The sequence below is a fragment of the Pipistrellus kuhlii genome, unplaced genomic scaffold (assembly GCF_014108245.1).
Source record: "Pipistrellus kuhlii isolate mPipKuh1 unplaced genomic scaffold, mPipKuh1.p scaffold_m20_p_14, whole genome shotgun sequence".
Classification (NCBI taxonomy): Eukaryota; Metazoa; Chordata; class Mammalia; order Chiroptera; family Vespertilionidae; genus Pipistrellus; species Pipistrellus kuhlii.
Window position 1 is genome coordinate 35,244,860 of NW_023425449.1, and position 12,732 is coordinate 35,257,591.

Sequence of the window (12,732 nt, forward strand, 5' to 3'; positions counted from 1 at the left end):
GGGTATGGAATTTAGGGCTCAGGGGTATTACTAATAAATTGGGTCAACTATTCTGCTTTTTAATTCTTCGGTACAGCTTCTTCACACTTCTATTCATCAAAAAAGACCAAAAGGATAGAAGATCACAAGACATGAACTGGGAAGAGATATTTGCAATACCTGTAACTAAAAAAGATAAATCCGGTAGCCAAAATATATATTTTAAAACTCAAAAAAAGTATTAAGAAAAATACAATCTAAAAAAAAAATGGGCAAAGGACATGAACAAATATTTAATAGATGGAACATTTATAAAAATATAACCAACCTCTTTAGGACTCAGAAAATGCATATTAAAATCACAGTGAGATGCTATTTCTCACCCATTAATTTAGAAAAAACTCAGAAGCCTGACAGCCTCAATGGTGAGGGTGAGGAGTAACAGAGCTTATACCTTGCTAACGGCGATATGAAATGGAAAACCATTGGGCGATGTGAGGTAAAGCCAAAGACAGCCGCTACACTCCTTAGCAGCATCTTTATCATCCTGTACCATATACCCTAGAACACAGCCGCCCACATGTGCTAGCTCCAATGTTCAGGAATATCCATGGCTGCATTGTTTGAAATAGCAAAACAAAACAAACCTGAAAACAACCTAGATATTCATCACAAGAACTATGTAAATTATGGCATGTTCATACAATGGTTTGACATAGGGCAAATGAATTTCAGGAGGAAAAATATGTTAAGGAAGAAAACCAAACACAGAATACATATAGTATGATGTAATTTATGTAAAACTCACTAAAACTACAAAACACTGCTGAAATTAAGTAAGATTTTAATAAATGGACAGACATGCTCCTGGGTCACAAGACTCAATATTGTTAAAAATGTTAATTTTCCTCAACCTGGTCTCTCAAATCATTGCATTCCCAGTCAAAATCCCAGCAGGCTTTTTGTTTTGGTAGCAATTAATAAGCCAATGCTAGAGATCATATGGAAATGGAAAAGACAAATAACCAAAACAACTCTGAAAAAAAGAACAAAGTTGGAGGAGTCAAACTCTCTGATTTCAAATTCACCACAAAGCTATAGCAACAAAGACAGTATGTGTACAATCAGCATAAAGACAGACAGAGACCAATGAAACAGAGTGTCCAGAAACAGATCCACACATATACAGTCAACTGGTTTTCCACAAACGTGCAAAAGCAATTCAGTGGATAAAGGACAGTCTTTTCAACCAATGGTCCTAGAACAAGTCACATGACTAGACCCAAACCCTGACTCTGCTACGGAATCTTGGGTGAGCTTCTTAAACACCAAGGACCTCATCTGTAAAACTGGTGTAACACCTACATCATGGATTGACTGAGAGGATCCAACGAGAAAATGTGACAGTTTCATTATCTTTCTTAAAAATCAAGGCAGCTCATCCACAGATATTTTCTCTACTTCCACTGCGTATCAAGAACACAGACCCTAGATACATAAGACATGTAAGGAAGTGACAAAAAACTCTAAAAACCAAGGTACTATGTGAACAAGCAAAATAACAATATGTAATATTTACTGGGTGCCTATTATTTGTATTATTAATAAACACTAAGTCCCGCACACAGAGTGCTTTCCATTCACTAGCTGCTGCTCCTGTCACAGGGTCAGCATTATTCACGTCCCTCCCACATATCCTTAACCATTTCAGGTTGTTCTAAGCAGAAACTATGTATGGCAGTGTGGTGTGCAGAAAGAACGCTGGTTAGAGATCAGAGCAGTTCAGATTACCCTACAAGTGAATAAAAGTGAACAAATGCTTTGGATGTGTTAGGAGTAACATCCTCTACCTTACACCGTCATGATGAGAGTTACACTAAAGGTGATCATGGATGGGAAAGTGTTTCATACTGAAGTATTCTATACTAAAGGTGATCGTGAACAAGGAACAACTTTGTAAGCCATAAAAAAACCCTGTACATACGTAAGGTATTATGTGATGAACAAACACATGTATGCAAGTGTCTGAAAAGCAAAACAGAACTGTTACTGACTTACAGTCACACGTCCAACCCTGATTCTGGGACTGTTTCTAATCCATAGGTTGTGACGCCTGCCCTGTGGGGAAACTTTTATCTATAGTTACCGGAATATTTACGCAGTAAAACTGACTCATGTTCGTGTAAGCACACACTTACTTTGACTATGGTTTTAGGGCGTTTTTTAAAAAATAGTTTTGGCTTTTCAACCACAGGAAGAGGCGGGAGTTTCTTGAGCTCCTGTAAGACGGTGGTTGCGGCCCGCTTCTTAGAGAGCTTTTTGCTGTTCCCCTCTCCTTCCGCAGAGAACTCCCCCACGGACACCCGCGTAACGAAGCTTTTCATGTGTGGTGGCCCGCTCTCTTTAATAACCTGTAAAGTACAATACAATAGTGAGTAACACGCAGGCACACTTAGAATGTGTCCCTATAGCATGGATCTTTCTTAATGTTCCTGTCATAAGCAAAATAGAAATGAAGAATGATGCCAAAATTATAGATTTCTTTAATAAACCTATTAGAAAGGTATTATATAAGAATGATTAATTTACAAAGCGTAAGAGACTGCAGTTGGACGAATAGAAATCTAAGTAAACACATTCAAGTCACACTCAAAATTATTTTTTTTACCCATTTAAAAAAGGCAATTCTAATTATGTTTGCAATTTCTTTTCATAAAATAAAATAAAAATAAAATAAAATAAAATAAAATAAAATAAAAATTTCGCCCAGCCAGCGTGGCTTATGGTTGCACGATGGCCTATGTACCAGGAGATCAGAGTTCAATTTGGGTTAGGGCACGTGCCTCGGTCGCATGCTCGATACCCAGTAGGGGCGTGCAGAAAGCAGCAGATCAATGATTCTCTCTCATTGCCGATGCTTCTATCTCGCTCTCTTTCTCCCTTCCTCTGTAATATCCATAAAAACTTGTATTTTTTTTAAATCTTGTTTTACTGTTGATAGTATTATAGACATCTCCTATTTTCTTCCAATGACTACTCATTTCTTACAGAACAGAAAATTACGAACGTAAAACACATCACATTACGTTAGGTACACAGGGCGCCGAGCATGATAACGGATACATATTGCATTTTCCCTGGAAGAGTACGTTCCTGGAGGGGACCACGTCCTAAGGGAGTTCTACCAGCCACCCCGCATCCTGCGTGGGGAAGCCGCTCAAACACAACCTACCTCTGACATAAAGCGCAAAGGCTGTTTTGTAGAAAGGAATGTTTACTCTCTGTGACATGATCTTTGGAAGGTTAGCCGATATGCCATAAAAGCTCCTCGCTTTCTAGGGTTATGGATTGTGAATGCGTCAGCTGCAAATGCTCCCAAGCCCTGGACCAATGAGCTCATTTCAAGTGAGACAGCTTTTGAGAACAGATGCCTCCCCAAACCTGAGTGCTCCTTCACATTTTAAGCTATGAAAGGTACCCTCCTGAGTTAAACAGTTTACTATTTAACAGCATGCTAAACGTTTGTCTAATATTGGCTACCAACGAGGAAAAGAAAGCAAACAACACAACAGTTCAGTAATTCAACAATGCTAGGGATACGACACTTAGGATCAGCATGCTTTCCAAGTAATTTAAGTTTACTATCTGAAATGCCAAAACTGCTTATTTTAACCACTTGGCTGGCCATCCTCCTGAATTTAAAAAAATAACCACACACAAAATAGGTCTGGAGGTATGGATGCATGGAACAAAATAACGGATCTCAGTGGGAAAGGGGAGGGATGCTGTGAGGAAGGGGACAGCTAGAGATTAACCAAAGAGCATATATGCATGGACACAGACATGGGGAAGGCGGGAGTGGGTGGAGGTTGGCGAAGTGGGGCCCAAAGGGAGAAAATGGGAGACAACTGTACTGTAACACTGTCAACAATAAAATAAAATGTAAAAAATATAAACAAGCCGGAACCGGTTTGGCTCAGTGGATAGAGCGTCGGCTTGTGGACTGAAGGGTCCCGGGTTCGATTCCGGTCAAGGGCATGTACCTTGGTTGCGGGCACATCCCCAGTGGAAGCTGTGCAGGAGGCAGCTGGTTGATGTCTCTCTCTCATCGATGTTTCTGGCTCTCTATCCTTCTCCCTTCCTCTCTATAAGAAATCAATAAAATATATTAAATAAATAAATAAATAAATAAATATAAAAATAAAAAAATAAACAAAAAACACCTCATATGCTGTCCTGACTTAATAGAGAAAACCAAATAGTTAACCTTTTATTGCTGGCATGAGGTTACCATTTGAACATCAAATATTCTGTAACAGCTGAAACCGGTTTGGCTCAGTGGTAGAGCGTCGGTCTGCAGACTGAAAGGTCCCGGGTTCGATTCCGGTCAAGGGCATGTACCTTGGTTGCGGGCACATCCCCGGTAGGGGGTGTGCAAGGCAGCTGGTCGATGTTTCTCTCATCGACGTTTCTGGCTCTCTATCTCTCTCCCTTCCTCTCTGTAAAATATCAATAAAATATATTTTAAAAAAATATTCTGTAATATATACTGATGCCGCCAAGGGCTTCTAAAACTGATAAAACTGTCCCTGTCCACTGTAGCTCTGAAGGCCCAAATCCAATAGTTTTCAAGTCTATGCAAGTACTTTGATTGGTTTTCCATCTGTCCCTGTCGCTTCTTGCTGGGCCTAGTAAGCCCCCCAGGGCATTCTGCCCCTGCCTTCCCCAGGATGCCGCTTCCCATCGGCTGCAGGCTGCCACCAGGCAGCCCCATGTGCAGGAACTGTGTCTGAGAAGGAAGCAAACAGGTTCTCAGCCGAGGGCAGTTGACGCTGCTGGTGAGTTAGATGTAGGAGCTTCCCAGTGCTGAGCGTCACCCCAATGGGAAGGAGGACACTCCAGGCCGTGGCAGCTTATTTCCTGGGTTTTGCCTATTTCCTACGTATTTGAGTTGCAAAATTAGTACCCTCTTAATTTTAACTAATAGAAGGAATTATAATATCGAAAATGATTTTTCCCTATTTTTAATGTCTTTTTTTATACATATTTCTGTGACCTATTTATCTAGCTGTGACCTATTTATCTATTTATCTTAGTGGCTTAGTAAAATGTAAACATATTTTGGCAAGTACAGAAGAAACTGGATATTAATATGTGTGTCACTAAATACTAACTTGGATATTTTCAATTTGATCCTCTTAAAATCACCAAACTCTCTAAAGCACTACAAAAATTAACTTACAATGAGAAAATAAATTTTACGATGAAACGGAGATGTCATATATACAGATGGCTCAATACGGAAAAGCAAGAGAGGTGAGCAGGAGCCCCCTGCCAGTGTGGCTCAGCAGCTGAGCATCAACCCAGGAACCAAGAGGTCGCCGGTTCGATTCCTGGTCAGGCACGTGCAGGAATCTGTGACATTCTGGAAGTGCTTCTCTCCCGGGGCCTACCTCATTGCCTAAGGAAACTCCCTCTTTCAGGACACGAGGGTACCAGCTAACATCACGTAGTGGGCTGCTTATCTGAGTTAGTGAGGAGCAGGGGTGAAGCACTCTTACATACATACCTCGAAACTGACGGGCATATTTCGCTTCAGAGCAATTTCAAACACTAAGCTGATCTCAGATTTATTGGCGTCTTTGTCATCATCCATTTCTTTTCCGGATTCGCCATTCTAAATCACAAAAAACAGGACGGCACTGAGTCTTCACTTTGGAACACACTTCGCGCACAGTCTACAGTCAGGAGAGCCATCTAACAGAAAATACAGGAGGAAACAGAAATCCCCAGACTGGTCCTGTGGTCCCTGTAAGCACAGCAGACAAGAGCTGCTCTGAGGCTCTGTGCTGTTTGACTTTTCATTTTCCCCCTCAAAGTATATAGAATAAATGCTCAGCGGGAAAGTCTTTCACTCAACCATACACCAATTTGAGTTTATCCAGTTCTCTCAAAATCTCTATCCAGCCCGACCGGCGTGGCTCAGTGGTTGAATAGCAACCTATGAACCAGGAGGTCACGGTTCGATTCCCAGTAAGGGCACATGCCTGGGTTGCGGGATTGATCCCCAGTGTGGGGTTTACAGGAGGCAGCTGATTGGTGATTCTCTCTCATCACTGATGTTTCTAAGTCTCTCTCCCTCACCCTTCTCTAAAATCAATAAAAAATATACTTTTTTTTTCAGCCGAAACCAGTCTGGCTCAGTGGAGAGAGCATGGGCCTGCGGACTGAAGGGTCCCAGGTTCGATTCCGGTCAGGGGCATGTGCCTTAGTTGCGGGCACATCCTCGGTGGGGGAATGTGCAAGAGGCGGCTGGTCGATATTTCTCTCTCATAGATGTTTCTAGCTCTCTATCCCTCTCCCTTCCTCTCCGTAAAAAATCAATAAAAAATATTAAAAAATAAAATAAAATAAAAATTGAGTTAAAAAAAAAAAAAAAAAACCTCCATAGCCTCAATCGTAAAAATTAAGTAGGACTGGAAATATCCATAATGATCTCCTCCACTTTAAATTCTTCCATTCCAAATCAACACAACACAATTCACGCTCAATGAATGTAGCATTAAACTCAAAGTAAGTGAATGCTATTTCTCATCCTTGTACACCTTCCAAGACCCTGAGCTGCCTGGGAAGTGCACTCCATTGGTGAACCCACGTTCTCAAAGGCAAGGTCATCTTGGCAAGGACAAGTCTAGGACAGTAACAGGTGATCCATCTGGGAAGCAAATTAACAGAGCGTTAACAGAGGAGGTTATGTCTTCTGTCTGTGAAAATGCACACGTTTGTGTTTGGGATCACCTCCCGGGGACTGGAGAGAGACGGTCCCTGCAGCACAGCTCACCTGAGAGGACTTTTCGGGAATGGGCTCGTTCTGCAGCGCCTGGAGGGCCTTCATGGCGGCATTGTGTCTAGCAGCTTGCCGAGTCTTCCCTTCCCCAAAAAACTCATTGTTTCCTACAGTCAGCTGAACGTAAAAGATCTTAGGCATCGGGCAATGATACCTAAAGAGAAGAAAATAGGAAGGTTAGTCCGATTAAAAAAGAAATCGTTCTATAATCAGATTTGTTTTGTTGAAAGTGACACCAACCACAGAATGTGCTATGCCCTCTATGAATCCTAATCAAAAAAATTTTTTTATTGATTTCAGAGAGGAAGGGAGAGGGAGAGAGAGACAGAAACATCAATGATGAAAGAGAATCATTGACTGGCTGCCTCCTGCATGCCCCCCACTGGGGACCGAGCCCGCAACCTGGGCATGTGCCCCTGGTCGGAATCGAACCTGGGACCGCCAATCCACAGGCCAACGCGCCATCCACTGAACCAAACCGGCCAGGGCTCAAATTTTAACTTCAAGTTTTCAGACAGATTTTGACGGGAATGGGCCAATGGTCTGGTGCTGAAGACCGGGGAGCCACCAGAGGATGGCGACGAGCAAGGCCATTCCGGTGACAACACGCAGACTTTGGTGCCCTTAGCAGATGGTTATGGTGAGAAATGAGAGGCCCAAGAGGTGGCGTTACTCCTCCAAAGTGAAAACAGGTACTTTGCAAGGAAGTAAGATCAGATTCAACATCAAAAAGAATAGGGAGTTTAACCCAATTTGTAAGTAGAAAGTATAATAATAAATGTGTTTAAGGTAAAGACTTTGGCAGGCTTGAATTGAATGAGCCTGAGGAAGAGAAGAGCTACGGAAGAGCTGCAGTGATGTAGACTTGAGACGATACAAGAGGGTGTCAGAAGAAAGAACAAACCTAGAAGACATCAAGAAGGAAAAAATTGCTGAAACTGGTTTGGCTCAGTGGATAGAGCATCAGTCGGTGGACTCAAGGGTCCCAAGTTCGATTCCAGTCAAGGACATGTACCTTGGTTGCGGGCACATCCCCAATAAGGGGTGTGCAGGAGGCAGCTGGTCGATGTTTCTCTCTCATCGATGTTTCCAGCTCTCTATCCCTGTCCCTTTCTCTCTAAAAAAATCAATAAAATTTTTTTTAAAAGAAGGAAAAAGTTAAGGTGATATGCAATAAAATTCATTAACGCAGCAATTACTTGACAGGGGAACGTGACAAAGACACACATGAAAGTGCAGCAGACAAGAAATGAGGTAAATATGCAGAACATAGCATGTTAGAGACACCTGTTAAACAGTAAAAAAGGCCAACGTTCAGAAGTGTCAGGGAGGTGGGTGTTAGAGGGGGTGGCCAGGGAGGGCCTCACTGAAATGACGACTCTGTAAAGATCTAAAATAAGTGAGGGAGGAAACCATGCGGATCCCCTGGGACAGTGCAGCAGAAGCAGACAATGTCAAGTGCAAAGGCCCTGAGGTAGCAGCATGCCATGCACATTCAATAAGTCAGAGGATGTCCATCTTCTTAGAGTCAAGAGAGAGAGAAAGAGAGAGAGAGGAGTGAAATGGCCCCACCAGAGAAGTGACATGATGTGGCTCAATTTTTGAAGGATCATCTAACTACAATGTAGAGAACAGACTATAGGGAAGGATGGTAGAAGCCAGGAGATCTATTAGGAAAGTAGCACAGTAACACGGGAAAGGTGACCGAGGCCTGACCGAACGTGACAGCAGAAGAAGTGACGAGAAGCAGTGGATTTCAAAAGCAGAGAGACAAGGTTTGCCCAAGAACTGGCTACCGAATAGGAAAGCGGAGTCAAGGAAGGGGATTGTTGGTGGGCGGACAGCAGCACCGGTTTGAAGGTGTGAAGTTGTTAGGCCTCTTAGACATCCACATGGAGACGTCCAATGGACAGTTGGATTTGAGTCTGGACTCTAGAAAAGAGGTCCAAGGTGAGAATGAAATTCGGGAATCTTCAATATATCGATGGACTTTAAAGCCAGATAGGAAATCCAGGCAGGCAGGGTGTCCTATTTTCTGGAAGCCAAGTGGGAAGTCTATCATGGAAGAGTGAGGGGTTGAATGTCAAATGCTATTCACATGTCAAGTCAAATGAATGAGCAACACTCACAGGACTGATTTGGATGGAATGGTGTGTTATACTAATGCTGAAAAAAAATAAGTGCAAAACCACTCCAGTGCTGAAAAATGTCTGTATCCCAGCAAAAAGAAGTCCAATCGATGCCCTAGTCATTTTAGATGACGAGTGGACATCCATGGAGCGGTGCTCTCTATTCCACCTGAGGTCAGTGCACGGGGCCCATCCCGTCAGACGCTGTGGGCAGATGGGACTGAAGGTGGAGGTCTCCACACAAGCGTGGGGGTGGGCACTGGCCCTGCAGCTGGGGGGGCAGGCACGAACGGAAACCGAGGGAGTGGATGAGCGCCTGGAAAAAGAAAGCAGAAAGGAGCCGAGCGGGAGAGCTGGCGGCTGGCTCCGACTCATGCCGGTGACCAAAAGGCCGGGGAAACAGTAGACGGCGGTGAAGGAGATGAAGGCAGGCCGCCATCAGAAGAGAAAGCCCGCTGCAGCAGGGAGGCAGTTAGCAGTGGAGAAAGCCAGCGTCAGAGAAGGAGGGACCAAGTCACCGTTTTAAATTCTTAAGAGTCAAGTTTCTTGGCCCGCAGTTTCCCCATTAATTTCTTTTAAGATAACGTATTTTTAAATGTGTTTTATTGTGTCACGCATTTTCATTTTTCATTGGCAAAGATGAAAAAGGTAAAGGAAGAAAAAAAATTACTTGTAACAGACTATTTTTTTTTTTTAAACATGCAAAGACTCAAAAGCATTAAAAACCACACTTTTTTTCCTCTTTGATTCCAATAGCTAGTGTACAAAAGTGCAATCTCCTGTTGCCTGTTTCATTTTAAATTATTTTAATGCGGAGATTTGGACAGACTAACAGGATGGATGCAGGTGATCTCTGGGTCCCACAAAATTCATTTTTCCACCTCTCCAGAACTCGATGCATGTTTTGTTTTACACAAGAGCACTTCACTAATGGGAAAATTAACTAAGTTAACACTTAGAAAGTTTTAAGAACAGGTGAGGCAGAAGCAGAAAGATTTTAAGGGTCTTCAAGGTTTTCTTTAAATACAATTTTATCAATTTGGGAGAGAGAGGGAGAGGGATAGAGAGATAGAAACTTCAACGATAAAAGAGAGACTTAGATCGGCTTGCCTCCTGCACGCCCTCAGCCGCGGGATCAAGCCTGCAACCGGGGCATGCGCCCTGACCAGGAGCCAAACCAGGGACCTCTTGGTTCACGGGCTGACGCTCAACCACTGAGCCACACCGGCTAGGCTCGACGCACGTTTTCCACTACCGGCCGAGCCTTTTAAAAACAGACAACCCGAAGTCAGAAGTGGACTCCTGAGATCTTACACGGCCAGCCTTCCCCGCGGAGCGAGCGGAGCGAATGTTTAGAGGGCCGCGGGCGGAATGCGAGCAGACCTTTAACTACAGGAGAGGGAGTGGGCGCCACCGTAATCGCTCTGGCCTGCGGACAATTACAAAACTCATTTCGGTTTGCCACAGAGACAAACAAAATCTCTGTTCATTATAACTTTACTGGAATATGATGTCATCGCACACAGCCATACTGAAACAATCTGCTGATTTTCTAACCAAAATATTAATTGTACGCTACAGGGCCCTCGGGGCCTCTTCCTCTCCGGCCATCGAGTGTGCGCGTCGTATGTGCGTGCATGTGGATACACATGTATACATAAATTATGCCGCCCAAGTATCAGAGGGGAAATTAGGTGCGTTGTGTTCTGAGACATTCTAGCGCTAACAATGGGAAATAGCGCAACCGGACGCCTGACTAGCTGCATTCCCTCTCACTCCGTCCCCTGGCCTGACAACGGCTCTTAATAACCTCCCCCACATGGTCTGCATAACTTGGAGATCACATCTCCTCATATCATCATGACAATTAAGATTAACCAGAGCAGTCTCCTAATGGCCCTCAGCTTGGACAATGCGGAATGCTGTGTGTGTGTGTGTGTGTGTGTGTGTGTGTGTGTTACATCCTGGTCTCTAAATATCTATTTCCTTTGGCAAAGACACACTCCAACATTATTAACTTTAAATCGATGTGCTAATTAATGGAGTTCCTGTTTCTACTTTTATTTACTTCAAGCATTAAGCTCATTTTGGGGGGGTGAAGTACTTATAGTAAGTGATAAACACCCTTTCTACACATTAGTTTTTATTCACCTAAGCTTACACTGCTATTCCTGAATGGTTTTCCTTAATTAGAATGTTGTGGTCAATGCTTAGGTCCCCACAGCGATTACTGTGAAAAGATGAGCCGGGAAAACGCACCCACCCGAGCTATTCAAGTTTCAGGGTCCAATGGCTTCTACCCACCAACCTCCAAAGTGAATTTTGCAAAGTGTGACTCCCCTTTCCTCCGTGTCTGCAGTGCTGGCTTACAGCGCAGGGTCCCGTGCTCACCCCAAGTCTGCTGGCCCAGTTCCCGGGGACGGGTCACAACCCTCACGCAAGGAACCGATGCCCCGAGCCTCACGTCCTGCACCCCAGCTCCTGGGACTGGGCTGCAGAATCCGCACCCGCGGAGGGCCAAGCAGCACTGCCTCAGAGCACCGGGCTCGGTGCCCGTATCTCTTTCTCCTTGATCCTCACAGCAGCCTGGTGAGACAGATGTCCCCGTGGTCGCCTGGACAGGTAACAGAGTTGCTGGGAGTCAACCTCAAGTCTGCCTAACCTTAGAGATCCGTCACCCTCTCTCCCCGTGTCCGCATTTCTCTTCCAGGTTGGCTGTGTCCTTGGCAGGCCAGGGCGCCTAAGGCTTCTTCTCACGTCTCAGGTTCACTAACTAACGGAACTCAGGAGCGTTTGACTCCTGAACAGCTGCTGCAACCAAAAATGACCTGATGCAGCTCCAGGTTGTTACAGTATGGCAAGCTAACCAGGTTCACACAGGCCCCAGGGAGGGACCCAGCAAGAGTGATGAGTCAGAATAAGGGGCACCACATGGCCTGACCGTCCAAGTCTGATCAAGGCTGCTGGTCAGGCCACTTTGTCCACACCTCTTTGTCCTCGGTCTGCTCTAAGTCTTACAAAAACTAAACAAATACATTTTCAAATAAAGTAAAAGCTTTCTTTTTTGTAGATCAAAAAATAAATAAATAAAGTCTTTAGATTTGGCCTATCTTCAAGAAATCACAAGTTGACACCAAAATAAAGAAATGGAGAACGCTCAATTCCTCTGAATTACTATTAGACATTCCTTTTACAGTTTTGCTTTGTTATTTGAGCAGAAGGAAGATGCTACATTCCTCTATAAGTATTATTATAAGAATATAAGTATTCTTATTCTTGTATTTATTTCACTGTCAGTTACAACTTTCTATACCGCGTCTTTGCCATCTTCTCTAAAATTACCTCATCAATGCCCTCTTTATTTTTAAATTTTTTTCTTATTGATTTCAGAGAGAAAGAGAAAAGGATAAAAACATCAATGATGAGAGGGAACCATTGATTGAGTGCCTCTTGCACACCCCCTACGAGGGATTGAGCCCAACATCCCAGGCATGTGCCCTGACCAGGAATCGAACCATGACCTGGTTCAGAGGTCAATGCTCAACCACTGAGCCACACAAGCCGGGCAATGCCCTTTTCATAGACTCCTTCTATATCATCTTTCTAAACTAAAATCTGTGTATCCTCCCTCCCATTCTCCAACATCTCCACTTTCCCAAGTATCACTTTTACAAGGTGAGAAAGACATATTCCAAATAACATCGGAACTCTTAAAAACTGAAAAATAATTGCCTCGTTTTATTTGATAGCACCCTTCATACATCTCAGCACAGCTTA

The 12,732-nt window shown here is 43.6% G+C and overlaps 1 protein-coding gene across 1 annotated transcript in view; it reads right to left on the minus strand.

Moving 5' to 3' along the window:
• Positions 1–12,732, minus strand: part of STAU2 (staufen double-stranded RNA binding protein 2) — a 215,306-nt gene that overhangs the window by 140,456 nt on the left and 62,118 nt on the right. The window contains 3 exon segments of the mRNA XM_045581486.1: positions 2,178–2,390; positions 5,549–5,656; positions 6,821–6,980. Coding sequence (XP_045437442.1) covers positions 2,178–2,390; positions 5,549–5,656; positions 6,821–6,980 — 481 coding nt within the window.